The sequence below is a fragment of the Pithys albifrons genome, chromosome 8 (assembly GCF_047495875.1).
Source record: "Pithys albifrons albifrons isolate INPA30051 chromosome 8, PitAlb_v1, whole genome shotgun sequence".
Lineage (NCBI taxonomy): Eukaryota > Metazoa > Chordata > Aves > Passeriformes > Thamnophilidae > Pithys > Pithys albifrons.
Window position 1 is genome coordinate 34,853,706 of NC_092465.1, and position 17,091 is coordinate 34,870,796.

Genomic DNA, 17,091 nt, shown 5'->3' on the forward strand with positions numbered 1-17,091 from the left:
TTACCTGCTGAGAGAGCATGTGCACACGGGGTCGTCCGCTATCAGTCACTAATGCTCTTCGTGCCCACACAGAAAGCAGGTAAAGCATCACAGCCATGCCAGGTGATGGTGCTTGTATTTGCTGGAGCTTTAGCATCTGTGACTGGAGGAGTTGGCAGACAAAATGGATCTTATTTTAGTATATGGCTCCCCATAACTAGATTATTGCTAGTGCAAAGCTTTTATTGTTGACTTCAAACTTTCTTTGCTCGCAGCCATTCTGTTTCTGCTGCTAGTCTCAATCTACAGAATGAGGATTGAAGACTAGATAACTGCTTGGAGAGGCACAGGAATTTCACTCAGGAGTTCTGAAAGAGTTATAAATATGTTAGGCAACACTGAACTATTAGGCCCCAGAGGCCAGTCAGTGGGAAAAAAATGTAAATGTCCCAGTGTGCATGCTTTTATGCATTTATACAGATACTGCTAATTTACAGGTCCAAATCACAGAAGTGGCACCATTCAGTCCCTTCTTCCTGATAAAGAACGTCTCTTCTGTATCGCCATCCTTCATTTCCTTGCAGTTTCTGGGTTTTTAACAGTCCCTTACATTTCTAAAGCAGTGGCCTTCAGCCTGGGTCCATTGGCCAATGAGGTTCTGTGACTGCAAGGTGCTTATGTGACAAGCACAAGACTGTGACAAATACAGCTATGAAAAGCCAGCCAATTATCAGCAACTTCTCTGCATGCTGCTCTTCTACTTCCTTCCATTAGTGTTTGGATGTCTGCAAGCTGAAAAAAGATTGAAAGTCACTGCTCTCAGAGCATCTACCAGCTCTCTATCTTTTTGTCTTCTCACTCCCCACCTCTTACCTCTTTGACTGTTGCGATATTTGTGCTCATATTCAGGTTTTTTGCTTACTGCTGGAGATGCCAGGCTCTTGGGCTCTCCCTTCCTGCTACTGCTGTGCTCTGAGCCATGCTGCTTTTCCTGCTCCATAGTTGCAGTTATACTCTGTGCACCAGTGTTTTGTACCTTCTTCTTAACTTTGCGTCTTTAGGATGCAGATTCAAGCACATCTCATTAATGTTGGTCCCAAGTTGCTTTGCTGTTAGTTCCTATGTTTGAGATTGTTGTCTCTTTGGTTGGAAGCCATGAAAGCAGTGGCTGATGAAAAGCCTGTCTCATGCTCTCACATTCAGAAGTGGTTCTTACCAGTCAGAGTTGCAGGGAGTTTGGGGGGATAGTTTCACCTGCTGGGTGTTCTTCACCCAGTTTCATTCTGCAAGGCTGCCAGGCCGTCACCCTGTTGTGAATGCTAAAATAGAAAAGGAAAATATAAGATGCACGGGGAGGAAGGAGCTCATTCCTAAAAACTATGTCACCAAAACCCTTCTGGGGATGTGCTACTCTGTGTGCTAATTTATCAGATGATAAAAGAGGTGTTGAGCAATTCTGTCCCTATTGGCTGTAAATGTCTTACAGATTTAGCAGACTCCAAGTACCTCTTCAGCTGAAATTTTGTCTACAAAGTATTGGAAATATATAGACATTCAGAAGTCACATTCAGTGCAGTTTTTAACAGATGACAGCCTGTCACCTCACTGTATGTAATGGCAATGTATGCTGTTAGGGAAAATTCCCACATTTTATGACAGTAAAGTACACCCAACAGAAAATATTCTCATTTTTTAATTTCTGTTTTAAGGCTTTTGAAGTAATAGTTTGAATCATGTTTGGTGAAAATGAAAAGCTTCTTAAGTCATTATATCCAGCATAGCTGCTAAGGCAATCTTTAAAAAATGAAAGGTGAACAGGTCGAGTTTCAGTTCTTTCATAAACTTTTTAAGCATGCTTTTTTATGCATATTTTCAAAATTCCATTCCTATACCAGCTACAAGATCTTTGATCAGTCTGAGTGTTTATAGAGATTTGCCACAGTGAATTAGACTAGTGTAAATGACTCAGGTGAGAAGACACTGGCTTTCCTCTGACCAGTTTAATGATGTGTGACACCTGTCACCATTACATTTCTCTAATAATGTGTAAACTGGTCTGTTCTAACATGTAAATATTTTATCCCTGTTGAAATGCCATAATTTTACCCCTTTCTGGCAGGGTTGTGTTTAAGAGGACCTACTAAGTATTGGGACAGCAGAAGCAAAGTCTAAACTGCAAGAATAACTTGCTGGTATCCTGACTTCATGTCATCCTGGGCCTTAGGCAGGCTCAGTTGTTCCCATGTTCCTGTTTCCATGGCAGAAATATTTGTCCACGGGACAGCATATGACCTGGAAGGAAATCAGGAGATTGGAGATTGCTATAAACAGGTCCCCAGAGTAAATGACTGGGAACAGCAACAAAGAGCTATGTCATGGATTGCACTTGACCATTTTTAGATATAATCAGACAGATTTGAACTAACACTTTTGATGCAATTCTCCAAGGTACTGGTTACTAATTTACTCATAACCTGTCTTCATTATACCTGCTGAGCTACTTTTCCTGCCAGACTTAAGACAAAGCAGAGCTATTGAGTCAGCACCTTTTGACAGTACTTGAATGTACTTAATTTACTCTTAAATGTAGCTTGTTGCTATTTTGTGCCTTTATTTTTTTACTTGAAAAGACTAGTGGAAACAAATTTTTGCTCAAAATACCATGCAGAGTTTGAGGAAGGGCTGAAGAAAATTACAACTGGTTGATTAGTCTCATAAAATTCATTGTTCTTGGAAACAAAACTGGACCTAAATGTGATGCAGTCATAAAACTGCAGAAGCAGCTTTATGTGAACATTATTGCAATGCTGTAAAATTCCAGATCCATTTGGTCCCTTCCACCCAGGTCGTTTGCTGTTTAGAACCAATCAGATTATGTGTTGAAATGCTTCAATGTGAGGATTTGAAATTTTGTTACGAAAATGGTGGATTCTTATTTGGGTCAATTTATACCGTACAAGAGCAAGTTTCAAAGAGAAAAGCAGTATAGTAGACATAATATTAAAGATGAACTTGTGAACAGTTGCACAGGCATGGGCAGGCTTGAGAGAGTATTGCTGCTGTGTCAAGTTTTGACAGTGACCATGGTAACTTGTGTTCTTTTCAGCTATGCATCACCTGCCTGATTCATTTCTCTCCATTTGTGATGTGTTTCTCTGTGGTGTGAATCCATCCCTGTCCATTCTGTCACATCATCTTTCTCTTGCTGCTGCTGCTGCTTCAGGTTTCTCAGAGCCTCAGGTAAGCAATCACAGGGAAGTTGTGCCCCATGATGTTCAGAAAGTCCACCTTCAGGCAGGAGGTCTTTTCAGTGATTCTTAATTTGGAACTCATGCTCCTCCCTTTTACCCTCTATCCTATATATCCTCCTTTAATTATAGTTATTGACTGCTTTCATAATGTTTACAACACACACCTTTACAAGATTTCCTATATGCTAAGAAATTGTGCCTTTACCACTGGTGAACTAAACCAGGAGGAGACTAATGCTGCAGCTTCATCTGTTCATGCATCTCTCCATGGTTAAGGTTTTACTACGTGAGAATAAAAAAGAATAAAATCCTTACACATTCTGTGTTCCATAATGCATGTGAGCAACAAGTAATTTGTAATCTTTTTTCTAGCTGCTAGGTATCAGTTTTGTTTCTGGTTGTCAGTGTCTGGCTTCAGATTCCTGCTTTCCTCATCAGAACAATGAGACAGCTTTAGTGTTCCTATTTAACAGAATTGCTAAAGATTGCTATTTTTTCCAACATTTGTAAAAAATCTGAGCAAAAAGCTGCAAAAGGATGTCATGTCAATAGTTTCTTAAATCAGCTCCCAGATTTTAGAAGCATTGGTCCAAAATTTCTTGCTTTCAGCTTTTGATTAAAGCACTATTGAAGGCATTATTCAATAATGTTCCACACACCATCTTCCATGGTCTTAGGGCCTGTATATTATTGATAGACCACAGAGGATGAACACTCCCTTATAAGTAGATCCTGATCTGATTAATTTATCTCATTAAAGTTGCAAACATCTAAATTTATGGAAGACATGTTTGTGCTCTGTCAAAACCCTGTTAGGGAACCTTTCAAAGCCAGCTCGTAAACTGGACATTATTGCATTTCTAGTTTTACAACCTGCTGGCCACAGATGGTTTTGGTTGTGAAAATTTCAGGAAGAGAGAGGGAAATTAGGTGGAAATTGGAAGAACCATTTGCTTTTTAGTCATTTTCCATGTTTGCAAGTGTGTTATTTTTGCAGTTGTATACTGCTGGGAAGAGTTTAAGCTACTCTTTAGGAAACAAATTACAGTGTCCATTTTTGAACATACTTGAGAGTTTCAGAAGCACTCTTTATTTGTCTAACATGGATCCTGCTGGGTGATTTTATATAGACTAAGTAACACTCAATATAATTTCTTCCATTAAAGAAAAGTGGTCTTCCAAGCCAGGGACAGGAAGATTTTCCTCTGGAAAACTCCCTTCAAAACTCAGCTGCCTGTTATTCTTTCAGTACTAAATTATCCGATGTTTACTAAGGCCACTGAAGTTCAGCCAGTGAAATTTTGTTACCTTGTGCCAGTAATAGATTTCCCCCTGCGAATCTGCTTGTTAGAAGTGCCAAATAGTGCTTTTCAAGTTTCAACAAGCCTCCATTAGTGCTTTCATGCTCAGGATTCACAAGCAGAACTTATTGTGGCAAATTCTAGGATTCATGTGGCCAGCCATGTGCACTTGCAGTATTTGCAGCCTCACTAGCAAAGGCGCAAATACAATTTGACTTGTTCCTGCAGGAACAGTGCCAGATGCTTGCTTCTAATTTGGCATTTAGATGGTTTCTGAAGGAAAGCATTACAGAGGATTACAAGGTTGTATTTATCATGTGTCTCTGCCTGCCTAGTGGTTGAACTGAGCAAGACTCTTCAGTGTTTATGAGCCTTGCTTTTAGTAGCTCAGGTTTTTATGGAGAGATTGCTCATGCCATGCGATTCCATGGTAAGCTTGAAAAGCAATTGATTAAAGCACAGAATCCTCTTACGTTCAGGAACTTTTTTCCAATGTATTTGTATTTAAGGTGATTTTCTGCAAACATTTCAGGAAGCTCCTGTAGTGGCACGAGCAGCCCTGTTCCTCGAGTGTGCACGCTTCGTTCACCGCTGCAATCGTGGCAACTGGCCTGAGTGGATGAAGGGACACCATGTGAACATTACTAAGAAAGGCTTATCCCGTGGCCGTTCACCTGTTGTGGGAAACAAAAGGAACCAGAAGCTGCAGTGGAATGCAGCTAAGCTCTTCTACCAGTGGGGAGATGTAAGTGTTTGTTTCTCATCTACTTGCATTAAAAATATACCAAACTGTATAGGTAATTGGATCCTATACAGAACTCAGTAAAATGGGGACTCACAAGCCTCCCTTCCAGCTTGCACTTCACAGCCTGCTAGGACCAGTTCTTCTCCTAAAGTAAGTGACTTTTTTAGAATGTGTTCCCTCAGAGGATCCATTTGGCCCACTCTCCTTTTTCCAGTACTTATCATATATGAATGGTAAAGGAAGAGTAAGAGCAGGTGGTGTGGTACTAATCTCTTTTTTCTAGGTTCTAAACTTTTTAAGCCCTGAGCTGCTTAAGGTTGATGTGGTGCTGTATATTTATTAATGGATTTCTCTTTTATGTACTTACTCAGTTTCTCTTTACCCATAAAAACTGTTAGCAGTCGAGGAAATCTACCCATCCTCTCAAAAACTGACTCTTTGGAGCTTCACTCCTTTAAGATTTATTTGATTGTGATCTCTTACCATACAGGCCAGTCAGACAGGGTCATAATGTACGAATCTCTGATAGCTGCTATCAAACCTAGTGTATATGCTTGCACCAGGGGATACAAAGCTGCTTCTTTTTCAGGGGTGACAAAGTCCAGATCAAAAGACTCGTTAAGCTCATCCATCACTGTCAATGGTTCATCAAGTATTTTATTACCCTCAGGGAAGTCATCTTTGTATGGTAGTGGACCAGCCGACTGTGAAATGGTGTCTGTTTGTTTAACAACCCTTAAAGCAGTACACAGCTTTCCAAACAATTAAACCTTCGGTTGGAATATCCCAAGCTAAATCTGCTTTTGTTGTCAGCTCTTCTCCAACCTTAGCTTATAACACAGTCTCATAAAAACCATGCTTAGGAAACCAGGGACAAGAATCTTTAACCCATACAAGCAACTTGACCTCATGGGCTGTTTTAATAGCAGACCCTGTTCTTTTAAAATGTGATGTAAAATTTCTGCATATAATTTATGTCCCTTTGACACTGATTGACCCATGATATGCTGTAGCTGCTCACCTCCATCACGATGATGGGTGATGATCCTGGAACAGGACAAAGCGTGCAAATGATCAACCCAGTTTGACTGCAGTTCTGCCACAGAAAACTGTATGCTTTTTCTTTTTTTAATTTTCTTTTCTTTGTTTCTTTAACCCAATTGGGGCACCATTTGTGACAGAATGACAGTACAGACCTCTGACTTGATGGACAGAAATCAGTTTAATGCTCATGATTCAGGTTTTATATAAGACAATCCTTAAGAGATCCAAAGTGTCTTAGCAGGAAAACATTCTTCCTTTCTGGAGAATGTAACAGTGCTCAGTGGAAATCTATCTGTCTATGTTCTTTATATGGATTGCCCCTTGTCTAGGTTTAACAAGATAAAATGTCTGCTTCTTTCCGGGGTAGAAAGAAGGAAAATTCCTTCCTCCAAGTTATTATTATTATTTCAAAATTAAGAGGCTTCAGACACAAAATGTAGAAAAGGAAAATAACAGTTCTTTATTAATATATATATATTTATAAACCCAGAACAGAACAAACAACAGCCTAACCAAAACTTGCAAAGAACTAAGTCCTATTGTTTTGGTCTTCGGCGCAGTTATAGTGGGAAACAGCAGGGGTGCTGTCATGCTCCGCCGCGGCAGAAGCTGCAGCCGAGAAAGCACCGATTCCAAAGCTCAGTGGGAGCGACGGCCACAAAGGGGCTGGAATCCTCCCCATGGGCAGCACAAGGACTCTCTCGCCATCTTTTCTCTAGGTGGTGTGGGTAGCTAGAAGTAACTCTGGAGATGGCACCTGCCCTTGATGAGGCCAGGGCAAATCTAGGCAGTGGGGCCATGCTCAGGGGAAACAACCCAGGACCTGCAGAGTCGGGGGACAAGCTGGGACCTTTCCTGGAGGTGCTGCAAGCCCAGCAAGCTGGCAGCTGGGCACCCAAGCCCAGGCCAGAAGTGTGTGGGTGTGGAGGTTGACAGCGGGTCTGTAGATCCTTGAATGACTGAGGTAATTGATAAAGAAACTGATCTTGAACAGTTCAAAGTATATCCTTGAAAAACGAGCAGTTTAAAGTGCACCCTTAAAAAAGAGGAAGTCACCTGAAGAATGTGGCAGACCTTGTAGCCAATAAAATGTTTCCATCTATGCTTAGCAGAACTGAATAACCAATTGTGTGATGACACAGTGTAGACAAGGAGTAGATAAAAATGATGCTGTAACTAAAAACAAAGTTCTTTGTTTTACTGCTGCTGCTTGAATCTGTCTTGACCTCTTCTGTCCGCCATAACTCACCCTACCTCCACGATGTTGGTACCGGCAAAAGAATGCAGTGGACCCTCTCTCACCACTGCCGGAGCCAGGGAGAAAGAGAAAGGTGAACAGTTCCTCCACCAAGTTTTTTGACACCTCTCCTCCCCCTCCTCCAAACCCTCTCTCCAGCCATCGTTTTGGAATTCAGAGCTATTAGCTACTGTTTTGTTTAGGCTTTAGACAGTTACTAAAGTATAACTGTCCCCAGCTTGGCTCTGGCAGGTAGTGAGAAACCTGAGCTCCAACAAGCCACCTCGTTCTGGCTCCCAACCCCCAAACTGCTGAGTTCACAAGGGACAAAAAATTCCATGAAAGATTTTAAAACTATAACACCCCTATACACCACTGGCAGGTAGTGAGAAACCTGAGCTCCAACGAGCCACCTCGTTCTGGCTCCCAACCCCCAAACTGCTGAGTTCACAAGGGACAAAAAATTCCATGAAAGATTTTAAAACTATAACACCCCTTTACACCACTGGCAGGTAGTGAGAAACCTGAGCTCCAATGAGCCACCTCGTTCTGGCTCCCAACCCCCAAACTGCTGAGTTCACAAGGGACAAAAAATTCCATGAAAGATTTTAAAACTATAACACCCCTATACACCACTGCCTATGTGCCTTCGCAGCTTTTTTCATCAGATCCTTTTAGAGAAGTGTATCAGGGAGTGTCTCATTAAAGATGCAAGCAGGCTTTCCTGTGGGCGTTCAACCGTTTTATGGAGGAAATAGGGACTGTTACTGGGTTCCTGAGTCACAGGGTAGTTTCTTAAACAGAAGACGTACATTCTCACTGGAAAGACTTGGCGAAATTCTGGAATACATACTGATTTAAAGAAATCTAGATACTGATAGTAAAGCACAATTTTATTATGGCCTGGCCACGGCCGGGGTCACGCAGAGGCCCATGCCTCAGGGTGCCTGTCCACTGGATACACAAAATTTAGCAACTTTTATACAGTTAGCTTTGAATATTACCTATTACAAACACCCTGAGTTTACGTCAATCGATTATACATTCTGTTGTTTATTCTCTGTTTTCTACCATAAGGATGTTATAATATCATTTCAAATAGTACGGCTCTCCACCTCTCACCGCCCAGGTTTCTGCCCTTCGGCTGTGCTGAGAAAGTGCTGAAAGCACTTCCCTTATCAGCCTTTATTCAAGCAAGCCCCTAATTCCCTGTTATCTCAACTGCCCATATTCAAGCAAGCTTAATTCTCTTTGCACTGCTTGCAATTTGGGCAAGTCTCTTTTACAAACAATTATATTTTTTGCAAAGTCACACTAAATTTAAAAAGTAATTCTAACATAGTTAAACTTTTATGCTATATTCTTTTGTCTGTGTTTCAGTGCATCAAGGGAAGAAAGCAAAGTGGAAGAAATAATAGAAAGTAATGACCTAATCTCCTTCTGCCTGTCATGTGCCAGTTTGGGAAGGGGAGGAGGAAGGGAAGAGGGTGTTATTAAATTAAATCTGCAAAAATTTCTCATCCTGAAATTTGACACTGCTTGCAAATTTTGATTGAAAAAAAAGGAGCAACTAAATTATGCTTTTGAAAGCAATTAGTCTTCTGTCATCCCTTTCTCCACTTTAGAAAATAAAAATAAAGCCAGGACATTATTTTTGGCTGGACCATTTCCATAGCCTGCACAGGGCAGACACCTTGACCACCAATATGCTGAGCTGAAATTCTCACCTCCTTGTGCCTCTCTCTCCCTGTCTGCAGGCAATCGGTGTCCGCCTAAACGAGCTGTGCCACGCCGAGAGCGAGAGCCCTGCCAACCTACTGGGCCTCATTTATGATGAGGAGACCAAGAGGCGCCTGAGAAAGGAGGATGAGGAAGAAGACTTTTTAGATGACAGTAAGGAGACTCCCTTTACTACAAGAACCCCTGCTTGTAAGAACCTCTGCTTTAGGAGCACTTAATTGTTTTACTCTTTTCATCTAATAGCTGTATATCCCTCACCTTCACCCCAGCTTCCTCCCCTGTTCTTTCTGTGCCTGGATGTGCAACATAACAAAGGAGAACACTGAGAGATTTTCATGGAAAAGGGAGGGGGAAACCAGGCAGTGAGCTGCAATTCTGGTACACAGAAACTGCAGTTATAAGCAGAGTACTAACTTATTTCTTGAGTCTTGCTCGCACCTGAGTGCCAAAAGTGCTCGGGCTCCATTCATCTCACTTATTTCTGCCAAAATATTTGAGTAAGACCAGCTGGTTTTCTGTTTCTGAACGTTGAAGAATCATCTCCCCACCTGACATGAATTGGCAGTGCCTTTAAATCTTGACTTCAGTATATTTGTCTGATTTTCAGACAGAGTTATAGTTCAGTGGTATATCAAAAATGATCATTAAAAATCTTTATAGCAACAAGATCACTAAACCATATACATTTATGCCTAGGTGTGCATAAGGGTGGGAGGCCTTGACAGATCATTGATTCTGAAAGCCTAGATAGGCATGCAAGTTACAGCAAGCTCTGTGAATCAAAATAAAGTGTCAAAACTCATCCTGTGGTAGGTGTAGGTGAAGGTGGTAACAAACATTATATCCTCTCACCATTTGTATATAGAAGTGTGCTGTAACGTGCTGGTTCCTGTGTACTTGTGCTGTTGTTCCCCACTGGATGTAGTGTGCCAACACTGTTTATCTATTTTCTGGTTGCTTTTCCTGTAGTTCTGGGTTTGTTCTTATCACTGCATAAAAGGCAACTTTGGAGTGGAGAGGAGCAGGTGGGAGCGGTAAAATGGCATTTATTGGGAATGAGCTCAAGAGAAGGTCTTGTCCCTGAGTAACACCTCCCCATGTGCTACTGTGTGGTGTGCCAGTGCTAGCAGCTACAGGAGCATGAGTGTCTGTTCTGGATATATTATCTTCCCTTTAGGAGATATATACAAAGCAGAAGGAGAATGCATACAAAATTTACCTGCATCAGAAATCAAGAGCTGCTTTCCCATGACTGAGTGACAGAATAGGCTTTCTTGTCCCTGTTCAGGCACTCAAGTGGGTGTGGAGCTGCTTTGAAAGGGTTCCCTGAAACAACCAAACAGAGATCAAATTGTGGTCTAGAAAGCCATTTAAAAGCTGAAGTGACTCTCTTGAAATCCAGCATCTGAAAATAACGGTGCTGCATTCCTGCTAAGGCAGAGATTTTTCAAAAGCTTCCTTGTATGCTGCAGGGAATAGACTGAGCAGCATAAAATATGCAGCTGGATATTCCTTTACAGTGTATGTCTTGTCTGCATTTGATAGTTCAGATTATTTTAGTCCTTACAGAGTCTACAATTCATTACCAGTAACGTGTACAGACTTGGCAAGCATCACAGAATTAATCTGGTGTTATTTGATCCCTGCAGTGTCTTCTCACTTTTTTTAGTTTGGTCTTTTTATTTGCTAAAAGTAATTAGATCATACATAGGGAAAGTAAGAAAACCACAGATCTCTCTGAAGTGTATGTAATTGGTAATATCAGGCATTACTAAAAAACTGAGTGTAGCTAGTTGTTGTCACAACTAATTTTTCTATTTACTATTTTTGCTGACCAATAGCCTAAATGGTATTTTTTAAATTGATCAGGCACTGAAGAATCCTTTATACTTTCAAAGCTTTGAATGGCATTAGATGAGCTACAAAGTCTGAAGCTTTTGAAGCTGATTATTTAGACTCAGTTGAGACAAAACTTCAAGTATTTTGATAATCCCTCTTCCCTTTCCAACTTAGTTTTAGGTTAGGAATGTATAATTTGTTTAAGCAGTTTGATTTTTTCCCTCTTAATTATCTCTAATTAGCACATGGATTCCTTGAACAAATGAAGGCTGACTTCAAAGGAGACTATCTTTTCCTGTTATCAGGGTAATAATAATAATAAGAACAGTACATCTTTTCTGGCTAGTCATAACTCCATATATTTTCAGAAAATTCTCTGTATTTGAAAGTGGCTCTTTTTTAGAACTGCAAAAGCTTTGGCTAAATTCTGAAAAGGTGCTGAAAAGGAGAAGAAGGGCATTTACTTCTTAACCTGCATTAACTTTAAATGAGATTTATACAAAATGCCATAAGCTCACGTTAGTTTTGTAGGTACTTCAACATAATATACTATAATATATTCTATAGTAAACCATACGTTACTTCAATAATAGAATAGAATTAATATAATATAATATAATATAATATAATATAATTAATATAACATAACATAATATAATATAATATAATATAATTAATATAACATAACATAATATAATGTAATATATAATTGATATAATATAATATATTATAGTTAATATAATTAATATAATACAGTATCCTATCACATATTATTACTATTGCATGTGCTGGTAAATACATGGATTGATATTTGCTTCACTGTGTTTCTTTTAGTGTAGGCAAAGAAGCATAGACAGAAGTCTGGGTTGTCCTCTTTTTGAGTGAAGCTTGCATAGCCCGCCGTGTGTGACAATGTCTATCACCTCTTGGTTCCAGATCTTGTATAAACTCCTTGCTCACAATAGAACTGATTCTTTTCTAGGCACTGTGAATCCTACCAAATGTTGTTGTCCTTTTGCACTGAAAATGGCAGCCTGTCAGCTACTCCTGGAGGTAACTACTTTCCTTCGAGAGACTTTTCCCTACATGCCCAGACCACGGACTGAGCCTCTCATGGTAAGTGGACCATGCACATCGGAGAGGGCCATGCCCACAGAAGTCTCTGGGCTCTATGGAGAGATACGCTGGGGTAAAAACTCAGTGGATCTCTGCAGGGAGAAAGGAGCTGTTGTGTAGTGAATAGAAGATGGGCAGGGCACATCAGGTGGTTGATTAAGAAGATAAGACTGAAAGAACAACATGTGCTGGAAGTTCAAGTTTCAAAATAGAGATGAAGGCAGCAAGGGGACCGAGAAACTGAGATGGACTGCAAGAGGGGACAGTTCACCTGATTAGGAGAGCCAGTTGTCAGAGATCTGGGTAGGATAGTTATGAGGAAGGAACAGAACTGTTTACAGAGAATTTGCTGGAGCTTAAAAGCTGCAGAATTTTTGTTTGGGTTAGATGAAAGAATTGAAGGACTGGGGGAAGAAGGAAAGAAATGGAGACAAAGAAGCAAGGAAAGAAATGAACCTCCATGAGCTGAGAGAGGCACAGGCAAATAATGGTGTAAACAGTAATCTAATGACTGATTAGGTGACAACTAATGTTGTGAATACCAGAACCCATGAAACCTGATTTTCAATGGTTCGTTCTTGTGTGGATTTTCTCATGTGTAATACTGTGGTTTAACATTGCCTTTAGGCTGTTGTTTTCACAAATATATAGGCATGCAGTTATCTTTTGACAAATTGAGGTGAAGGTGACCATCAGCTTCAGAGGTGGTTAGCATGAAATGAGACAAGAATTGAATGGCAGACATGGTTTCATCTTTTAAGCCAAATAGGAGATCAGGATAAAGACTGTAAAGAAAGAATGTGAATTTAAATTTCCAAGTGAATATGAAGGATTAACTCTACTATTCTGGGTTTTGTTAATGACAGAACAAATATTCATGATGACAACTGTTCTTGACGGGCTGGTTTAGCTGGGCATTGTGATTAGGCTCTGAAATTAATTTCAAAGGCTGTGGATGACCTACAGTGAAGTTCCCAAGTATGCAAGAAGGGTAATCTTGAAAAGCCATAAATTCAGCAGAAGTCCTCCTTAAACACTTTGTTGATATTTTTGCAACATAATAAAGGACTGTATAATACCAGGGTTTAGAAGTAATCTTATTTAAGCAGTTAGGCTTGGAATTAAGAATATTTTGGATGATGAAGGTCAATAGAAATTTGTGCTTTTATGTCAGATAGAAATGCAACTGATAAATAGCTTTTCAGACTCATATATGGGAGAGAGGGAGGAGGAATTTTTCTGTGATGCATAGGTGGAAGAAACCTTAAGATCACGTTATGCAAGAGCCCATTAGAGAAAATGGCTGTCGAGTGCTGCTTCTAACTTTGCATGGGGGAAAGAAAAGAGCCAACAACCTTCCAGATTAAAATATTAAGTCTCTGTATTTTTGGAGTGATGCTTCCTTTCCAAGAAAATCAGATACATAATGTTATGGTCCGCAAAGCTGAAATTTCAGTAGAACAAATCTCACTTCCACTGCTGTTTGTAGGTGTACCTGTTCCACAGATAGGAGCACAGCCTTGGCAGCCTTGAAGCATTGAACTCGGTGTGGTGAACCAATTTAAATACTCACAGACCATGCAGACTTGCTAGGCTGAGGGCTGAGTGAGGGAGGCAGTCCTGACTGAAGTTTCAGCCAAAGCCTTGTACAGATGGTGACGCTCACTTTGCATATGGCTGGAGACATTCAAATCCTGCCTGGGCACATTCCTCTGCCACCTGCTGTAGGTGACCCTGCCTTGGCAGGGGAATTGGACTGGATGATCTCCAGAGATCCCTTCCAATCCTACCTATTCTGTGATTCTGTGATTTATGTGTTTCCCCTCCCGAGCCTGCAGCCAGGGTGCCAGTCCGGTCAGTAGTGTTAACCAGCAATGTGTGTTAACTCTTCCATCCTGGCAGTGTGGCTCAACCTGCTGCAAGCCTGAAGAGCAGCTGGATTAGTGTGTGATAGAAATAAATTCTCATTTAAAGCAGTTCTTCCTGAAGCTTCTCTGGCTGCAATGGAAAGCATGGGGTCTCATACTGCTAGCACACCTGTGTGGTCTACATTCTGCTACAGGATCTGGAGAGCTGCAGGCTGCGTCTGGATCCTGAGATGGACCGGCACAGGTATGAAAGAAAGATCAGCTTTGCTGGGGTTCTGGATGAAAACGAAGATTCAAAGGATTCCCTACACAGCAGCAGCCACACTCTCAAATCTGAGGCTGGCTTCGAGGAGAAAAAAGGTTTGTCAGCACAATAAGGCTTCTGTATTCTCAGGGCTTGTGACGTGGCGCTTGATTTTATGTTTTCATTTGCGTATAGTGTGTAAAAAAGCAGGCAGCCGTGGAGTCACGTGGCTTTGTATCATTTCTGAGATGCTTCTGGCCTTCAGGGTCCAATATAATGAATGTGAGAAGCAAAGATGTCAAATCTTATAAAACAGTGCTATGACTGAAACTGATTGAGAACATTGCAAGATTGCTAAAAAGGAGCATGCCTTGTTTGAAACCATCTCTCAGTGGAATGGTGAGATAAGTATCACTATCTCATTTACTTTAAAAATAAAGATCAAAAGTGTTCGTGTTTGGTTTTTTGTTCTGACTAGTTTTTTATTTTGAGGAAACCACAGATAGGAGAGATTGGTATCTTTCTGTGGAAATTTGTACTGGTTTGGAAGTCATGGCATCTTGCAGAATTAGTGGTTGATCACTTGATATCTTGAATTCTTTGCTACCACATGAAAAATATACACCTGTGTGGCTTTTGATGGCTATTAGATTGATGTTACCAACATATTATATACTGTACAAGCAAACCTCGAGCTCACTGTGTTTGCTGAGAATAGCAGATCATTTCCGTTTTTGAGCCATCTCATGCAAAGCTCACTAATATCTGATGGTACAAGTGTTGCAATACAATACACAGTCATCACGCGTATTTGCAATTAGCAAATAACTGTCAGACAGTTACCCATAAATGACTCTCCCTCTAACAAATTTTCTAGAACTGTTTACATTCTGTCTCATAATAGCCATTTAAAGGTGCAAGTGGTTGAATGATAATTTTGATGATTGTTTGAAAAGGATAAATGTTTGATGATTGTTTAAAAACTGGAGTCTGTGGCTGATTATCCTCTAGGAATTATAATGTCCATTAATGATTCAGAGGAGTTTTTACCGACTTCAAGGGGCTTTGGGTAAAGTTTGTATTGTCTGTGACCCTGCCACAATTGCTGGAGAAAATAATAGCAATGCTTCTCCAAGATTGTGTGTCAGATGGGACAGTTCCTTCTGTGGAGACAGCTAGGTATCCACCTAAGAAAGTTTAGCTGGATAAATTGATGCTGAACCTTTTTTTGTGTATCTTTGGCATTTTGGCAGTGCAGAGAAGCACACAGCCTTATGGTCTATCTAATAGTGTAAGATGAGTGCATAAGATGTCTGTACCTATTTAGATGAGGAAAAGCTTGGGTATGGGGTTAGGTTTGTTTTGAAAATTGTTATAACAATTACTTGAAATCACTTCTAAACTTTTCAGGAAGCAGTCCCATCCACTAACATATTAACTGAGTGGGAGAATGCTTTCATGCAGTCCTGCTGGAGAATGCTGATAGCCAGCCTCTAACTATTCTACTTTTCTTAGAGGCAATGCTGACTTAGCTTTTCCTGCACATGTGACCGTGCTGCAAGCATAATGCACAACTGAGCTATTTTTGCAAAGGTAGTATTAACTTTCTTTATCCTTGCCTCTCTCAAACTACATTTTCCTGCAGTTTTGTTTTTTTTTTTTAATTTCTCCCATTTCCCTAATCTGTCATATAGTTTTCCTTTACTAAAGCGGCCTCTTCACTGCATTGTAGAGATGGAAAACTGACTCTGGTAGAAAGGCTGAATCCTAATATACCAATATATTCTAGAAAAAATGTAATTCTGATATTTTAGAAGCTAAATAAATGCAAGATAATGCTATATTTTAAAATTATGATAATTATGTTCTTTTCTTTGGCCACAGCATATTCTTCTGGGGATCCACCTGGGCCAAACGCAATAGATGCAGAGTCATCTTTCATAATCTACACTTTCCTAGATAAGAAAATGTTGTTGTGTGAATGTAACTATATTTTTCTTCCCTGCAGTGACAGGTTTCTTTATCTCAACCTCTTTGATGAGTTTCATTTTTTTAAGAAATGTTAAAAACTTTGCTCTCATTGCTGCTCCCAGGCATGGCTTAGCAGCTATCCAAAAACTATGAGTTTACTGTGTAGAATCTGCTTCAGGTAGGTCTGAAATACAGACACTACAGCTAGGTAGATACTCGCTTTCACAGGATCATATGTTCTCTTTGGGTGCCAAAATGGGACTCTGCAGATTTCACAAAATACATTTACAAGTGCTGAAGTGGTTTGGCGTTTTAGAGGCTGATTGGAACATGATTCAAGCAGTAGTGATTGCTAAGGAACTCAGCAAGGTCACTTGAAGGGAGATTCTCTGGTCACTCAACAGTGACCAAACAGCCCAGCTGATTCACAAGTACTGTGGACTAGCTCTCAAAACATACCCAGCTGTCTTCAGGCAGGACCTTAGTCACTGGAATGGGAATCGAAATTCGGTTCTAGAGGGATTAGTGGCATTCTCAGAAGAAAAGGTGTGTTTGGTTTTTCTTGAAGCCAAAAAAGGTATCTAAAGAGCTGTATCCTGTTCATTCCCAACCAGACCTCAAAAGGTCATGGATCACATGACCTTGTCTGATTAGATCTGCAGTAAAATGGCTGAGTGTTGCAACATTTGGACTGACATATTGCTATGTACTGCCTTTGAATTAAGAGGAGAATGAAAGGGCAAATGGTTGGTGCTT

General features: G+C 40.4%; 1 protein-coding gene across 14 annotated transcripts in view; it reads left to right on the top strand.

Moving 5' to 3' along the window:
- UNC80 (unc-80 homolog, NALCN channel complex subunit) overlaps window positions 1-17,091 on the top strand; it is a 126,146-nt gene that overhangs the window by 41,375 nt on the left and 67,680 nt on the right. For 9 of the 14 annotated variants that reach the window (XM_071561728.1, XM_071561716.1, XM_071561721.1 and 6 more), the window contains exons 23-26: window positions 5,064-5,276; window positions 9,315-9,486; window positions 12,119-12,252; window positions 14,315-14,480. In XM_071561728.1, coding sequence (XP_071417829.1) covers window positions 5,064-5,276; window positions 9,315-9,486; window positions 12,119-12,252; window positions 14,315-14,480 — 685 coding nt within the window. The remainder of the gene's footprint in view (window positions 1-5,063; window positions 5,277-9,314; window positions 9,487-12,118; window positions 12,253-14,314; window positions 14,481-17,091) is intronic. The other 5 variants (XM_071561720.1, XM_071561729.1, XM_071561724.1 and 2 more) reach the window with 1 other exon arrangement.